This window comes from Lepidothrix coronata, unplaced genomic scaffold, assembly GCF_001604755.1.
Source record: "Lepidothrix coronata isolate B3197 unplaced genomic scaffold, Lepidothrix_coronata-1.0 Scaffold388, whole genome shotgun sequence".
NCBI classification, from domain to species: Eukaryota; Metazoa; Chordata; class Aves; order Passeriformes; family Pipridae; genus Lepidothrix; species Lepidothrix coronata.
Window position 1 is genome coordinate 114,692 of NW_016690568.1, and position 15,714 is coordinate 130,405.

General features: G+C 52.7%; 2 protein-coding genes across 2 annotated transcripts; both read left to right on the forward strand.

Annotated features, from left to right (window-relative positions):
- Positions 1 to 1,512: 1,512 nt before the first annotated feature.
- On the forward strand, positions 1,513 to 9,237 carry PPP2CB (protein phosphatase 2 catalytic subunit beta). The gene is made up of 7 exons (XM_017839225.1): positions 1,513 to 1,751; positions 5,308 to 5,517; positions 5,766 to 5,939; positions 6,145 to 6,234; positions 6,815 to 6,976; positions 7,808 to 7,926; positions 8,462 to 9,237. Exons 1-7 carry the CDS (start codon positions 1,650 to 1,652, stop codon positions 8,532 to 8,534), a joined length of 930 nt encoding a protein of 309 aa, XP_017694714.1. The 5' UTR covers positions 1,513 to 1,649; the 3' UTR covers positions 8,535 to 9,237.
- Positions 9,238 to 9,331: 94 nt separating this feature from the next.
- On the forward strand, positions 9,332 to 13,999 carry GSR (glutathione-disulfide reductase). The gene is made up of 13 exons (XM_017839215.1): positions 9,332 to 9,460; positions 10,239 to 10,265; positions 10,520 to 10,608; positions 11,067 to 11,136; positions 11,305 to 11,452; positions 11,558 to 11,612; positions 11,690 to 11,789; positions 12,222 to 12,308; positions 12,501 to 12,662; positions 12,892 to 13,003; positions 13,084 to 13,215; positions 13,374 to 13,507; positions 13,686 to 13,999. Exons 1-13 carry the CDS (start codon positions 9,332 to 9,334, stop codon positions 13,833 to 13,835), a joined length of 1,395 nt encoding a protein of 464 aa, XP_017694704.1. The 3' UTR covers positions 13,836 to 13,999.
- Positions 14,000 to 15,714: the final 1,715 nt, after the last annotated feature.

Here is a 15,714-nt window from a genome sequence, read left to right on the forward strand (position 1 = left end):
TGCCTTTTTAGAAGGTTCTAGCACAGAAATGGTGAGATTTTAGAGAAGGTGGTGGAAAATCCACATGCTAAAAGCTGGGAAGCACCAGGGCCTGGGGGCTGTTGCAGGGGAGATCTCTGAGAAAATTATCCCAAAAGAAGAGAGAAAACCAGCCCAGCACCACAAGCAAATCCCATTTCTGGACATGGAGGTGGGAGTCTGGTGCAGCCCAAAATTCAGAGGTCAGAGACAGTGGCTCAGGAAGCTATAGGGGTGGGAAGATTTGTTATCCACTGCCATGCTGAAGGATTCTCTTATCCCAGGACCGCTCTCTGCTGCAGTGTCACAAACATGGGCAATATGGTTAAGAATAATCTTCTGGAAACAAATCGGCAAATTAAACGTCCAGGGGTGTGTGGATGGTTCCTGGCAGTTGTCTTTCCTGGGAACTGGAATGGCAAATGCTGGGCATGTAGAAGAGTAGCTACAAAATTATATTTTATATATATATGTATATATGCTCCTTTTTACTTTGCTAAGTGTGTTTTTAGTTGGAAAATTCACTTCAGGGATGTGATGTTTTGAATCACCTCAAGTGATTCAAGGGTCCACAAGTCCTGCTGCATTACCCAGCAGGAGTTAAGGAAACTGGGACTGGCATCGGTGTTCCCAGTAGAACAACCTCAGTCAGTCCTCAGCAAACCTCAGCTTTTCCATCTGACATGAAAAAAACATACCACATGGATTTGATTTATCTTATTCTGCTAAAAATCCCAGAAAAGTTTCCCACCAGTGATCCCCTAAAATCCCAGTCCTTGACTTGGAACAGTCACACAGTGCTCCAGACTGTGGCAGTGAATTATTATATCATTATCACGATATTACTATTCCATTTTGGTACAGAGGAGACAGTAAAGCAAGTGAAAAATTGCAGAAGATAAGTGAAGAGCAGTGAGTAGAAATTTGTGCGGGTCAGTCAGAACTTAGGGCTGAGGGCGAGATGGATCCAGTACCAGACTGTAGGCAAACATATTAATCTTTATTGCTTATATTCGTTCATCGCGTGCTGCGCTTGGTACATCACGGTACGCGTGCCCAATAGTGTGTCACAGGAATATAGTGAAGGGAATTAGTAACACGCTTAATGAAAGGGATTTTCATACAGTCCCAGAGTGAACAACTGCCCTGCTGGCAGCGCTTGGCTCTCGACACCCACGGCGAGCGCAGAAGCTTGTGATTTTATTTCTGCTTTTTCCTTAGAGAGAGCGGAGCGTTTTATCCATTTTGCCTTGGAACGGCACGGGTTGCGCCGAGGGGTTTGGAGGGGCGGGAGCTGTGAGGGGAGGGAGGGGCGGGGCGGGACCGCCGAGGGGGCGTGGCCATGAAGAAGGGCGTGACTCCGAGGGGCGGGGAGGAGATGACGGAGGGGGCGTGGCCTCGAAGGGGGCACGGGGCGTGGCTCCGAGTGGGGACGCGGCGCGCCGGAAGCGGGCGCGCGCCCGCCGCGCACGCGGCGTGGGCGTGGCCGGAAGTGCGCAGCAGCCGCGGCAGGCGGGGGGCGCCGCCATTACGCGGAGCGGAGCCGACCCGAGCGGGCCGCGCGTCCCCGGCCGCCGCCGCCGCCACCCACAGGCGGGCCCGGGCCGCGCGGCGCCCGCCCGGCCCCCGCCATGGAGGAGAAGGGCTTCGCCAAGGAGCTCGACCAGTGGATCGAGCAGCTGAACGAGTGCCGGCAGCTGAGCGAGAGCCAGGTCCGCAGCCTCTGCGAGAAGGTGAGTGCGGGGCCCGGACGTTGGGGGAGCGGCGTGGTGCCTGTGGGATATCGGGCACTGGGAGACACGGATGCGGCCGCGGGGATGTCGGGCATTGGGAGAGCGGGCTGGTGCCTGCGGGATATCGGGCATTGGGAGACGCGGATGGTGCCTGTGAGGTGTCTGTCATCCTGGTATCCTACACAACGTGTCGTAGCCCCGTGCTGAAAAATCAGCCCCAAGTCAGTGAGGAAACCACGTGACATCCAAGGTGGGATCTAGGGAAGCAGAGCGGGTCAGAGGTGAGGCTCGGAGCCTGCTGAAGGGGACCAGAATAGAAGGAGGAATGGTCGGATAAAGGACACCGTCTGCAATTCTGGGCTGTGGTTTGGACAACCCTTGGCAAATGCCGGCTTGGATTGGTTTAGTGGAGACTGGCAAGAGTCTTTTTCTTTTTTTTTTTTTTTCAGTCTAGAGAAGGATCCTTAGACTGGTGTTGGGTTTTGTCTGAGAAGTCCAATAGCTCTGTGTGAACACTCCCTCTACACTGCAGACAGCAACCAAGTGAAGGTTTTCCTTGGCTGGTGCTTCCAGCAATGATCCCGACTCCTACCTCACCCCCACTCTGCCTGTGTTTCCTTCCCTCCTTTTTCCTTCCCTCTTCCCTTTTTCAATCCCGTGTTGGGAGCTTTGTGACTCCTTCTCCAGAGCTCCATCGTTTCTGAGGGAGCTGTGGCTGCTTTGTTTTGGGAAGCTGGAGCTGTGGCTGTTTGGGAAGCTGGAGGGCAGTGCCAGCAGGCTGTGGCTGTGCACACAGGGAACAGGGAGAGTGGCAGCTCAGCTGGAGGTGGGGAGGGTGTTTGTCCTCCAGGTGACAGGTAGGTGTGTCATCTGACACAAGCACCTCGTACTTCCAGGGTGCTGGAAACTGATGGAAAGGACTTGGACACGAAGGAAATACTGTGCCGTGCTCTGACTTGGCTTGTTTAAGTTTTGGGGAGTGGTTTTGTCACCCGGGAGAGGAGCTTACAAAAACCTCTGGGTGTGCAGCCCTGCCACAAAGCTGGTTTAGTTGGTTTCCTTGAAATAATATTTGGGGAAACCCTTTTGTCCCTTCTAAGCATTCCCTTTTTTGGGACTGATTCTGAAGAGGCCAAGCAGAGTAGTACCTCTTGCCTCGGGTTTAAATTTGTGGAAGAACTCGGTACTAAAACAAAAAAACAAAGTGAGGTGGGAAAAAAAAAACAAATCCCAGAGTTTCCATGTGTGTCATTTTTAATTACTGGCATAATGGACAGTAATGAAGGAAGGATTGGGCATGGCTGGGGGTGCAGGTGAGGGAGTTGAGAGCCATCCTGCTTAATCCAGGTTAGGGATTTTTCACCAGAAAAAGGGTTTTTCACCAAAATAATGAAATGGGATATGTAAGAAGGCAAGGAAAAGTCTGTCTCCTGGATTAAACAAGCAGTCTTCCATAACCATCCCTCTCCTTGTAGCTTCTCTTTCCTACCCTTGTTCTTTGGGGGTGTAAGAAGGGCCACAGTCTGTTTGCATGAAATTCCCGGTGTTGTGTTGAGTCACGGTCAGGAACGTTTTGTCTCTCCAGCTCTGCTCTCCAAGGATCTTGTACACAAACCACACCAGGAGCTGGGATGATGGGCAAGCTCACAGCTAGCAAACAGTCTGCTCTTCAAAGTCACTTTGAGCACAGACATGGCAGCTCTTGTTTAGGTTTATTTAATGAAAACACCTGAAAGCTGCTTCTTTTCATCCTGACCTGGATATGGTTTTCATCCAGAACAAGTGGGACAGAGATGCTCAGGAAGCTGATAATGTTAGTCACTGTTTTCTATAGCAAGGGTAGCTAAAATTTGACTTTTAAGTCATAGTTATTTATCAGCCTCCTGAAATAAACAAGTGATGACAATGCCAGGCAGCCTTGCCTGAATCAGAGATTTTTATTCGTGTTTTTTAATGGTGCTTTTCGTTATTTTAAGTCATTTGATGCCAGTGCTCGCTCTGCACAGTGCAGACGGATGCACTGGGTAGTTACTGCTTTTCTGGGCTGTTTTTTATCCATGCTGAAGATTCTGAAGGTCTCGAAAATCATCGTGTGAGGGCAAACTTGGGCTCCTGGGCCTGACTTAAACCAGCTCTGCGGAGTTAAAATGCCAGGCTGGGTCTATCCACGTGCACGGATGTGTGTCCGCAGGGTGAGCTAAAAAGGGCTGTAGGGGAACAGCTGGTTGGCAGCGTAAGGAGCTGCTGCTCATCAGCTGCCAGCTCCTCCCTTCTCGTGAGGGGAAACTTCTGGATCCTCCTGGTACCAGAATTTCAGGACCTGGGCTGGATTTAAGGTGGGGATATTTGCCCTGTTCCTGTGGAAGGGGAGCTCTGCTGAGCTCCAGCTTCCGACTAAATGCTAGCCTGTTGCTGTGTGCAGCAGTCGGAACACACGGAGCAGCTGCTTTGTGGGTTTATATTTGTCTCTCCCCGAGGGTGGAAGCTCTCCAAAGGCACTATAAATGCTTTTAAAGATGTGTGAGCAGAATCTGAGTGCTACTATTGCACTCAAATACAACACACTGAGCAGTCCCCAGTCGGGTTAGGAGTGCAAAGCAGACCCCGCATCATCGAGTCCGTGTGCAGGATGTGTCTTTTAGGGTCAGGGTCACATCCCTCGTGTTATGTTCCGTGCAAGGGGCACGCTGGATGCTGTCCAAGCTGTCCAAACTGCTTGGGGTTTAGTTATTCCTTCCAAACAGAAGCTTTCCCTAAAAGAGGCAAGGCAGCAAACATTGGAATGGGAATGCAGTCATCCTTGGGGAGCCCACTGAGGGTATCCTCGGGAAGCAGCTCCTTCCTGGCAGTAGCAGGTGGGAGCTACCTCATCCTGAGCTAAGGGATGTGGCAAGGAATGCCCAGATCATCACCTGCTGGTGACTGCTCAGTGCTGGTGATCTTCCCTCCCTTTTGTTGGGATCAGACCGAGCCAACCCGGGGGTGTTCCCTGTGCCTCCGGTGTGCCTGGAGCGCTGATCGGCATCAGTCAGCGAGCTGGAGGCAGCACAGCAAACCTGGTATTTGATAAGGATAATAAGGTGGTGCAGATAGGCTACATTACATGGCTGTAATTAGCAGAGGAGCTGCTGGGTGTGGAAGAAGAGATGACTAAATCCAGGGATGCCATCCCTCCATCTGTGGCCGTTTTGTTGCCAGCTGGGTATGGCCAGGGAAGCTGGTTGGGGCTCGGTATGTTTCAATTGCCTCTCACTTTGCTTTTCCAGTTGTATGTGACTGGCTTTTAGAAGTTACTAAACTGTTGTGCTTGGAAGAGGATTGGAATTCTGGCAGGGAAAAAGTGCCCTGGGCGAGGGGACAGCAGACCTGCTTGTCCTTGGGCACAGGGATTTGGGAAACACACCTTGTCTGTCCTCACCCACCAAACTGTTTTTCCAGCGGTCAGCTTGAGCCGCTTTGAATCCGGCTTTCCAGTGGGAATGCAGTGGAATAACATCCACACCTGCTCTTGGAAGAGCTTCCTACCTTTTTGACCTAAATGTGTTTTTCTTGCCAGGCTAAAGAAATCCTTACAAAAGAGTCGAACGTGCAAGAGGTACGATGCCCTGTCACCGTCTGCGGGGATGTCCACGGGCAGTTCCACGACCTCATGGAACTCTTCAGGATCGGCGGGAAGTCGCCGGACACAAATTACCTGTTCATGGGAGACTATGTGGACAGAGGCTATTACTCCGTGGAGACGGTGACTCTCCTAGTAGCGTTGAAGGTACGGCTTGAGAGATTTGGGGCAAAACCTGTGGTTTTGGGGAGTTTGGAATAATCTTCTCCAGAACGATTTGCTCTGGAGACTCCGGAGCTGACTTGGGCTCAGCGGATGTAAATTGATAGGCAGGAATGGACACGTGCTGAGCACGGAGCTGAGCGCTCGGCTGCCGTTTGCAGTATTCCATTACTGTCTCTTTCCATGCCCGTGGTGCAATTCCCGTGTTAAGGAAGCGTTTCCTTCGTGCCCAGGTGCGCTACCCGGAACGCATCACGATCCTGAGGGGCAACCACGAAAGCAGGCAAATCACACAAGTCTACGGCTTCTACGACGAGTGTCTGCGCAAGTACGGCAACGCCAACGTCTGGAAGTACTTCACAGACCTCTTTGATTATCTCCCACTCACAGCTCTAGTAGACGGCCAGGTAAGCCTGGGAGAAGGAAAACACTCTGTTCCACGGGGTTCTGCTGGCTGGATTGTCTGACAGCCACGAGAACAATCCCAAACTAGCTCCCTTAAGTGGTGGTGCCAGGGCTGTAATTGCCAACCGAGCTAAAAGCAGCTGATTTGGAGATCGTTCTAAACAACATGCTCTGAATGGATTGCTGTGGGTTTTTTTTCTGGAACAGATATTCTGCCTCCATGGTGGCCTCTCTCCATCCATAGATACACTGGATCATATCAGGGCTCTGGACCGCCTGCAGGAAGTTCCACACGAGGTAATAGGAAAGGAAATGTCTCAGAAACTTCAGTAATGCAAATGTATCCTCACACTGAAATCCATTTAAACACGGTTACACACAGATTATGGCCTTTCCAAAATCCAGAGCAGGTGAATATTTAGGCAAAGCACACCCAAGTCAGTCTGCTTTGATTACAGCAGCCTACAAAAGGAGATCTGTGGGGGTTTCACAGCTGTCTTCCACAGAATCACAGGATTTTTGGACTGTCTGGCTGACTCAAAGGGCAGTATTTGGCAGGGAAAGGTGTTTACTATCTTCAACCTCATCACAGAGGTGGCTGTGAACTGACAACCACCCCGTGAAGCCACATTGTGTCACCATCCTTCCCCCAACCAATTCCTCCTTCAGTGGTGTTTCATCCTTGTTCATCACTTTCTGGGGGCCTGAAACCGGGGCTGAAAAGCCACCCTTGGAGCTCCCAGGGCAGCTGGAACTTGTGGGGCTTGCGAGTGTGTGTCGAATAAACTCAGTTTATTATGCTGGGAGTCTTGTTACTGTAAATAAAATATGTTTCACCCTCTTGGCAGCGATCTAACAACGCTTAATCTTTCCCAAGGGTCCGATGTGTGATCTGTTGTGGTCGGATCCGGATGACCGCGGTGGCTGGGGCATATCTCCACGTGGTGCTGGCTACACCTTCGGGCAGGATATCTCCGAAACATTTAACCACGCCAATGGTCTCACACTGGTCTCCCGCGCTCACCAGCTGGTCATGGAGGTAGGGCAGGCACTCTGCTAGCCAGGGCTAACCAAACAGGGGCCGCTGGTGTCTCCTCTCTGACACCTTCCACTGATGGGTTTGTTGACACCTAAGTCTTAGGCGGGTAAGTGCCAAGGAGAGGCTTTAATCATGTGAAAAAAACCAAGCAACGTAAAATTACGTGCTTTTGACTCGCAGTGTAAATAAGGGGATGTCCTGCCCTTTCCAAGTAAAGGTCCCCCTCCAAGTAAATTGCCAAAGGGACCTTGTCGCACCCTGTTGGTGGCAGGAATAATCTCCTTACACGCTGACAGCTCTACTTGGGCTGCTGCTGCATCCGTAATACTCGGATGTGACAGAGATTAAGCCATTTTTGGCTGTCAACAGGCTATTCTTGAATGTCTTGCTGGAAAACTGCCAGGTGGGTCAATGGAGCAGATGTATTTTTAAAATCTGCTGCAGATAGATCCCTTAAGCAGTACCATGTGTCTGAAGTCACCCCCACCCAGCAGGCAAACTGTCAGTGGTGGTGGATGAAAGCTGAAGGCATCCCTAAAAATCTCGAGGCTTTTCTTGTGGTACAGCCTGTAATTTGTATATAAAATGGATAAACACACAAATGAGGAATGGATGATCTCCTGGGGAGTGCTTGAAGCTGGTTTTGCCAGGTACCTACTGCTGCTGCTTGCAGCAGAGCACCTATTTTGAAATGAAACCAAGTCACTTGGAAATAGCTAATGAAATCTCCGGTTTCACAAGTGCCTTGGAGCATTTCAGGCCTGAAGAGGAACTTCAGACAAGCTGAGGTTTAACAGAGACATTTTCTTTCTCTCTCTCTCTTCCTGGCAGGGTTATAACTGGTGCCACGACCGGAATGTGGTTACCATTTTCAGTGCCCCCAATTACTGTTACCGCTGTGGGAACCAGGCTGCTATCATGGAACTAGATGACACTTTAAAATATTCCTTGTGAGTACCCTGGCTTGGGCTGTTCTCTACTCCTAACAGGTCTATGAGGAATGTCTGATCCTTTCTGAAGGGGTTCTCCATGAAAAGCCAACTCAGACCACTCTGGGATTAATGTCGTTTGCTCTGCCCTAAAAATAAGTAGTGAGTTAAGCTCCTAAAATCTCCTCTTCCTGGCTGGCTGGAGAGTCAGAGCTTCTGCACTTTAGTCCCTCTACTGCCCAATCTTGATGGAGAGAGTAAAAACATCCAGATTTATGTATTTGTTTTAACTCTTGGTAGCATGAGCTTTGTGAAGGTGGGTGAGAGGGTCTGAATTTTGTGCTCACGTGGCAATGGGGATGGGTTGTAAGCAGCAGTTAGGCCAATGGATGAGTTTTAGCTCCCAGGGACACTTGTTTTGGAACCTGAAATGTTTTACGTGGAAGCAGCTGGGATGAGTAAAACAATAGCAGCAGGAGAACAGATCTGGTATTTGTTGTGGCGTTGGAAAATGACTTGTGGAGGAGGGTAAGTGATCCCTTTCTCTTCCCTGCAGCCTCCAGTTTGACCCAGCACCTCGTCGTGGAGAGCCTCATGTTACCCGTCGTACCCCAGACTACTTCCTATAAACCTCTCCCAACCTTTGTAGAAGGAAGTACACCTGGCATTTTAAAAAAAAAAGAAAAAGCAACAATATTTACACGTTTCTGTAAGAAATCAGGGTTCGTCTCAACTTCAAATCCCCATCATGGACCAAAATGTGCCATACAGAGGACGAAGAGCGTTTAGCACAACTTGAGACTGAATTCCTTATAACACTCTCTCTCTCCCGTGCCCATCAGCCCGAAAGTCAGTTTGCCTGCTGTATTTGTAGTCATTGTTTTCCTTCTGGACTGTTCAGAGAGGAAAAGGTAACTAACAAACACTTCATCTCCTTTGAAGCTTCTTTGTACATTTTTAGTTCTAGTGTTTAACTGGCATGAATTAGAGTTTGTTTTCCAGGGAAATACACACTAACTCCATCCCCCATCACTCTTTATTTTATTGGAAAGACCGCTCGACTTAACTGGAGAAAGGAAGTGATTCCTGCTTGGGAGTATGTTGTCATAACCCGGAAAAAAAGCGTTCCCTTTTTAGCTCTATTCCTGTTCTGTGCTGATCCTGCCCCCTTTGTTTTTAGTTCTTTTTTTTTTTTTTTTTTTTTTTTTTTTTTTGTCTCCCTTTTTCTGTCATTCCCCCGCCCTCCCCCTCGTCCCCTCTGTATATTTGTCCTGGAAGTGCTTGCAAATCCTCCTCGCTGTACCCGAACCAATAAACGCCCTTGTCAACCCCCAGTCCGTGGTGTCGTGCGGGGCCGGGGCGGGGACCGGGGCGGGATGGGGCGGCCCCGGGGGCGGAGCGGCGGGGTCAGACCGAGCCCGGAGCGATGGCGGCGGCCGCCTACGAGCTGCTGGTGCTGGGCGGGGGCTCCGGGGGGCTGGCGGGGGCCCGGCGGGCGGCCGAGCTGGGGGCCCGCGTCGCGCTGGTGGAGCCGCGGCGCCTCGGCGGCACCTGCGTGAGTCACTTGCGGGGGGACCCGCGCCGGGGGGCGGGTGTCGCGGGGCGGGGTCCCCCAGGCTGCTCCCGGTGCCCCCGGGGAGGGTGGCGGTGCCCCCGGGGGTGGTGGCGGTGCGGGGAGCCGGAGGGAAGGAATCGCCCTCCCGGACTGGGAGCGTTGCGCAAGGACCCGCCTTGTCACGCCGAAGCAGGACAGATCCCAGTCCCCCTCTCCTCCTGCTTCTTCCCGGCCGTTTTCAAGCCGGTGACGGGGTGCTGATGGATCCTGCGTCTGTGCAGCAGAACTGCAAGGCGGCTAAGCGGAGCCCACGGGCACGGCGAGCCGGTAACAAGCCAAAAAACAAGTTCGTTCCTCAAACAAGCCAAAAAACAATCTTGTTCCTCAAACAAGCCAGGGGCAGGCTCTAGTTTTATTCCTTAAGTGCTTTCTGCTGGAGAAATTGTCATACCAGGATCAGAAGTGCAGGAAGGGGATGGCAGACACCTTTCTCCCAGCAAATCGCTTTTAAATGATCAATGGAAAAAAAGCCCCTGTGTTTGAAGGCTCCGCCTTCCATGTTCTCTTTCAAGGAAGTGAAGGAAAACAGTCAAACCGCAAGACCTTGAGGCGCCCGAGGGTGTTACACCCCTCTTTTGCCGGGAACCCGTAATCCCGCCTTTGTTTTCCCGGGCAGAGAGCTGAGATGCAGCACCAGCCTGCTGTGGGATGTTCTCCTGAGCGTTGCCTTTGGAAAACTGAGCCTTAAAACTGAGCTTTTTTCTTGTTCCACCCCCAGGTCAATGTTGGGTGCGTGCCAAAGAAGGTAAGGGTGTTTTGCCGCTGGCTCTGGTGGCACCTCTGGTGGCTTGGGTTGGGTCTGGTGCGGGTGCCTGCCAAATTGCAGGGAGGTGCTGGCACAGGGTGCAGGGAGGAAGGAACGGGGAGGAAGCAGGGCCTCAGAGCATATTGTGTCCCGTGGACTGCTCTGGGCAGGTGTGAGGTATGGGGAAGTGTGTGTGGGTGGTGTCCCAAAATCAAACCGGTCTTCCCGAGCCAACGTGCGGTTTGTGCGGGCAGGTGATGTGGAACACGGCTGTCCACGCGGAGTATATCCATGATCACGCTGACTATGGCTTCGAAACACCCAGTGTCAAGTTCAACTGGAGGTAAGAATGGAAAGAGCCAGTTGGAAGTGAGCATCTCCCAGTGAGTATCCCATGGGGAGCAGCCACAGGTCAGCACCGTGGCCCTTTGGCTCACTGTCCACCTCAAAGGGGTCCCCGCCTGCTTTGAGGCTTCCCGTGGGTGGGTGCAGAGCTGTTTCCATGGCTGTATTTTGGAAAAGAGGGGTGGCACACTGGCTGTGGGAAGAAGAGGCAGGCACAAAAACCGCAGGTTGGTGGGGAAGTGATCACAGGCAGCTGTTTTATTTTGTGGCATGGATATAACGTACCAAAGGGGTGGAGTTCACAGAATCATTTAGGTTGGAAAAGACCTCCAGGATCACCGAGTCCAACCTGTGACCGATCACCACTTTGTGAACTAGACCATGGCACTAATTGCCACATTGTTCTCCCTGAGCTCTTCTCTGCTGATGGTGACAGTACTCCCTGCTCTGTTCCAGAACCATCAAGGAGAAGCGTGACGCGTATGTGCGGCGCCTCAATGACATCTACGAGAGCAACGTAAAGAAGGTGAGCGTGGGACATGTTCATGCTGGGGGCCGAGTGGGAGAGCGGGCTCTGATGGATTTGTGGCCACTTTTCCAGCCTTAATGGGTGTCCTCTTTTCCAAATGTGGGAGCCCTGTCTCCTGCAGCCCATCCTTCTGTTAACCCCGTGAATGTTACCCCCCCCTCAAAGGCTCACATCGACATCATTCGGGGCTATGGCAAGTTCACCGCTGATCCTGAGCCAACCATTGAAGTGGATGGGAAAAAGTACACGGCCCCTCACATCCTTATAGCCACGGGGGGGCGCCCGGCTGTCCCTTCCGACAGCGAAATTCCCGGTGAGCCTGCTGAAATTCCTCAGGAGAGAGGTCTGCCAGAGCAAAGCGGGTCTGGGGAGGGGAAGTGGGGCAGGTAAGGGGTGTGAAAGGGGCTCTGATTTGCAGGTGCCAGTCTGGGGATGACCAGTGACGGCTTCTTCGACCTGGAGGAGCTGCCCAGGTAAAGTGTGGCTCACCCCTCATATCCACCAGCTCCGGCTCCGTGTGCCTGGACACGGCATCGTTGCTTCTCCACAGGCGCAGCATTATCGTGGGGGCCGGATACATCGCAGTGGAGATCGCGGGGATCCTCTCCACGCTGGGCTCCAAGTCATCCCTGCTGATCCGCCAGGACAAGGTAGTGCCACCCACCATCTGTCCCCAGCCGCGCTTCCCGCCTGGCGGTCACATCCCAGCCCACTGGGGTTTCCTGCTTGTCAGCTCCTTGTAAAGAAGGGTCTGAGTTGGTACGGGAATGATGATGGAGAGGGTGGTGGCATTGGGCTGATGGGTGTAAGGGGGGACGTGTTTTAGCAGCCTGGACCAAATTCCTGTGCGCCTGGAATTTCTGTGTGCCACCGCACCCGTTCTCTTGAGCTTTATTTCAAGTCACAACTTGAAATGAGGATTAAAGGGAAAGAAAATAATGGAAAAACAAACAGAGAAGTTTAACCAGAAGCGCCCCAAACCTCTCGGGTCCCAGGAGCAGGGAAATGCTGGCGGAGGGGCTGCCAAGCAGTGCCTTCGCCTGCGGACCCTCATCTGACAGGGCTGGGGGGTCCCTGCCCAGGTCCTGCGAACCTTCGACTCCATGATCAGCTCAAACTGCACCCAGGAGCTGGAGAACACGGGGGTGGAGGTCTGGAAGCACACGCAGGTATGAATGTGCAGAGCAGCCCTGTGGTTTATCCCATTCCTCCTGGGGAGGCAGGGCTGGGGGAAAGCTGCCATTTTGGGTGCTGCTTGATGAGCCACAGTTTTGGTGACATTCCTGGTTTTGCAGCACAGCTGCAGGGCAAAAGCCATCGGCACCTTCTTCTCCTGAAGCAGCTCCTGTTATTCCCCCCAGGTCAAGACTGTCACTAAGTCCTCCTCTGGGCTGCTGGACGTGACGGTGACCAGCTCGGTGCCCGGCCGCAAGCCGACGGAGGGAGTGATCCAGGATGTGGACTGCCTGCTGTGGGCCGTGGGGCGGGAGCCCAACACCGAGGGGCTGTGCCTGGACCAAGTGGTGAGGTGGCAGCACGTCCCTTCTGTGCTGGTGTGAGAGTGCCCACAGGTCTCCGAGTGTCCCACAGGTCTCTGGGTGTCCCACGGGTATTCAGGGTTCCCAGAGCCTGTCACAGGATGGTGCTCCCACCACTTGCCCCCCTCGCCACCAGCACGGTTCCCCCCACGGGCACAGCTTGTCCCATCCCTCCCGGAGTACGTGCCAACGTAGCTGCTGTTTCCCATGGCAGGGTGTGCAGGTGGACGCCAAGGGCCACGTGGTGGTGGACGAGTACCAGAACACCACCAGGAGAGGGGTCTACGCCATCGGGGATGTCTGTGGGAGAGCCCTCCTCACCCCGGGTACTGCGGCCGTGCCCCCCTCCCCTCCACAGCCCCTCAGTGCCACGCCGTGGCTCAGGCTCCCTTGTCCCTCCCTGCAGTGGCCATCGCGGCTGGCAGGAAGCTGGCCCACAGGCTCTTCGAGGGCAAGCAGGATTCCCGGCTGGACTACAGTAACATCCCCACCGTCGTCTTCAGCCACCCGCCCATCGGCACCGTGGGACTCACCGAAGGTGGGGACAGACCGGGCGCGGGGCTGGGGACGCCGTGGCTCAGAGCTGCTGCTCTGCTGCTCGAGGAGGGGGTTTGATCCCTGGCAAGTGCGTCTGAGCCTTGAAAAACGGGCTTGAGTCCCTCTCTGTGAATGCACACGCTGTGTCTTCTGCTGCAGAGGAAGCCGTGGCTGCACACGGGAAGGAGAACGTGAAGATCTACAGCACGTCCTTCACCCCCTTGTACTATGCTGTCACCCAGAGGAAGGTGAAGTGCCTCATGAAGCTGGTGTGTGTTGGCAAGGAGGAGAAGGTGAGTGGAGGGGACCAGGGAGGGACAGCTGGGAGGGCGGTGGGCACCGCAGCTGGCTGTCCTCTTGTCCCCGTGCGGTCAGCTCTGACCTGCTCACCCCAGGGCCTGGGGTCAGAGTTCAAGCCTTCATTTTGGCGGTGCTGGGTCCCACCCGGCCTCTCTCCCTTCTTCCCTGAAGGTGGTGGGACTGCACATGCAAGGGATGGGGTGCGACGAAATCCTGCAGGGCTTTGCTGTGGCCATCAAAATGGGGGCCACCAAGGCCGACCTGGACAACACCGTCGCCATCCACCCCACTTCTGCCGAAGAGCTGGTGACCCTGCGCTGAGCTGGTGGGCACAGGCACCCCCAGGGGTGGTAGCTGCAGCTGGGAAAAAATGTTTACTATGTTTTTAAAAGTGCCTTAGTGCCGGATGGGTGCCCCGGAGAGCGTCCCTGCAAAGTTGGTGTGATGTGCTCTGGGGTCAGAAATAAATACGGTGATGCTGGCGAGTCTCTGCCTTCTGCTCTGCTGGTGCCTTGTCTCCAGGGTTGGCATGTGGGCCAAAATCTCCCTGGAACCTGGGGGTAAACAGCCAACGGAAGGGAATGCTGGTGCTCTGCCCCAGTGTGAAGCTCCAGGCTTTGCTGAGGTGTCTCCATCCTGGCCAGCAAAACTGTAGCAGGCAGGAAAATCCTGCCCAGCCCTCCTAACCCCATCAGCAAGCCTTTAAAAAGAATATTGGACTGGGAGGGGCTCAAGTACAGGCAAAAGCCCAAATGTAACTGGCATCCTCAGTTATCCATGTCAGTCTTTGGAACAATAACCATTTGCAAAGCTTATTGCTGGCTGAAGCACACGAAATGCCCTCTGGCCTTGCTACAGCCCATCCTCTGGCACATGAGAGGAGTCACCTGGAGTTAATTACTGATTAAATTACACCCTTTGAACGATGGGGACTTTACCCTCTCAGTCAAAAGGCTGTAAGTATTTTTTTTTCCCTTTTAACTGACAAGTTTGGTCGCTTGATTTTAAGGCTTGATTCTGGAGTATTTGAGAGGTTTGTCCCTTGCCTCACAGCCAGAGTGATGATCAAAGTGCCTAAAAAAACAAAAGGCAGGGGCACACAGGCACAGGCAGGGGCTGAGTGTCCGCAGAAGCCACTTTTTTGGAGGAAATTGGGCAAAAAAAGGCTGAGGGGAAGCTGAGCCCCAGGTGTCACTGTAAGACCACATCCCCTTGGATCCGCAGCGGGGAAAACTGAAGGGAAACGGGGTGGGACTGGGGCGGGACAGGGGAAAGGAGGAGCCCAAATCCTGCAGTTTTGGGGCTCGGGACAGAGCCCCAGACAGGTGAGAGGCTGCAGACTCCAAAAATGAAGGATTTAGTCTTCAAGTTCTGAGTCTGATTTTGAGCCCCCAAAACACAGCACTGGGTCTCTGCTTGTGAGCCCAAACCCACAGGACTCAGTCCCTGTTCCAAGCCCTTAAACCCAGCTCTGGGTCTCTCTGGGAGCCCCAAAACTACCCAGGGGGCTGTGGCTGAGCCCAATCTGGCAGCTGTACACCATCAGTCACTCACTCACTGCCCACCCCCAGGGGATGGGGAGGATAATCAGAGATAAAACACTGCCCATGGGTAAGTTTAATAATGAAACAGAACAGTTTAATAATAGAAACAAGAATGATATAATGCTATAATATCAGTGATAACCAGCACCACTCCCCACAGCACTCGCTACTCCCACGCCTGCCACTGCCATGCCCCAATGCCTAAAATAGAAGGAAAGAACTTTCTAGACAATATCAGTATAGATAAAATAGGGAGCAGGTCTTTAATTAAAGTACTTTAGGTACACTAAATACGTAAGTTCATACATACATATAGCATAGGGCTCCTACAATTTTATAACACTAATTATCATATCTAATGGATACATCCAACTCGAAATTTGTCCACCCCTTGACCCACCTCCCTGGAATTGAGTCTGAGGTCTCAAGACCCCTTCCTTTTTAACCATCATCATCTTCAGTATCACATGCCTCTTTGGAGCTTCTCCAGGACTCCTGGGCCTTCTGGATTGCTTGACTACAACAACATCTTATTATGTCCTTCTAGGTGCATGTCCCAAACAAGATGTACTTGCTAAAATCTTTTTTCCTTGAAAAGAACATTAAACCAAACTTGAAAAATTTCAAGAACTTGACACAAAGCGTGAGAAAGGGAG

Excerpts from the sequence above, each read along its gene's own strand:
- PPP2CB (XM_017839225.1), top strand. The coding sequence starts at position 1,650 with ATGGAGGAGAAGGGCTTCGCCAAGGAGCTCGACCAGTGGATCGAGCAG. Across the intron at positions 5,940-6,144 it reads CAGCTCTAGTAGACGGCCAG|ATATTCTGCCTCCATGGTGG; the intron begins GTAAGCCTGGGA and ends TTTCTGGAACAG. Across the intron at positions 7,927-8,461 it reads GACACTTTAAAATATTCCTT|CCTCCAGTTTGACCCAGCAC; the intron begins GTGAGTACCCTG and ends TCTTCCCTGCAG.
- GSR (XM_017839215.1), top strand. The coding sequence starts at position 9,332 with ATGGCGGCGGCCGCCTACGAGCTGCTGGTGCTGGGCGGGGGCTCCGGG. Across the intron at positions 11,137-11,304 it reads ACGAGAGCAACGTAAAGAAG|GCTCACATCGACATCATTCG; the intron begins GTGAGCGTGGGA and ends CCCCCCTCAAAG. Across the intron at positions 13,216-13,373 it reads CACCGTGGGACTCACCGAAG|AGGAAGCCGTGGCTGCACAC; the intron begins GTGGGGACAGAC and ends CTTCTGCTGCAG.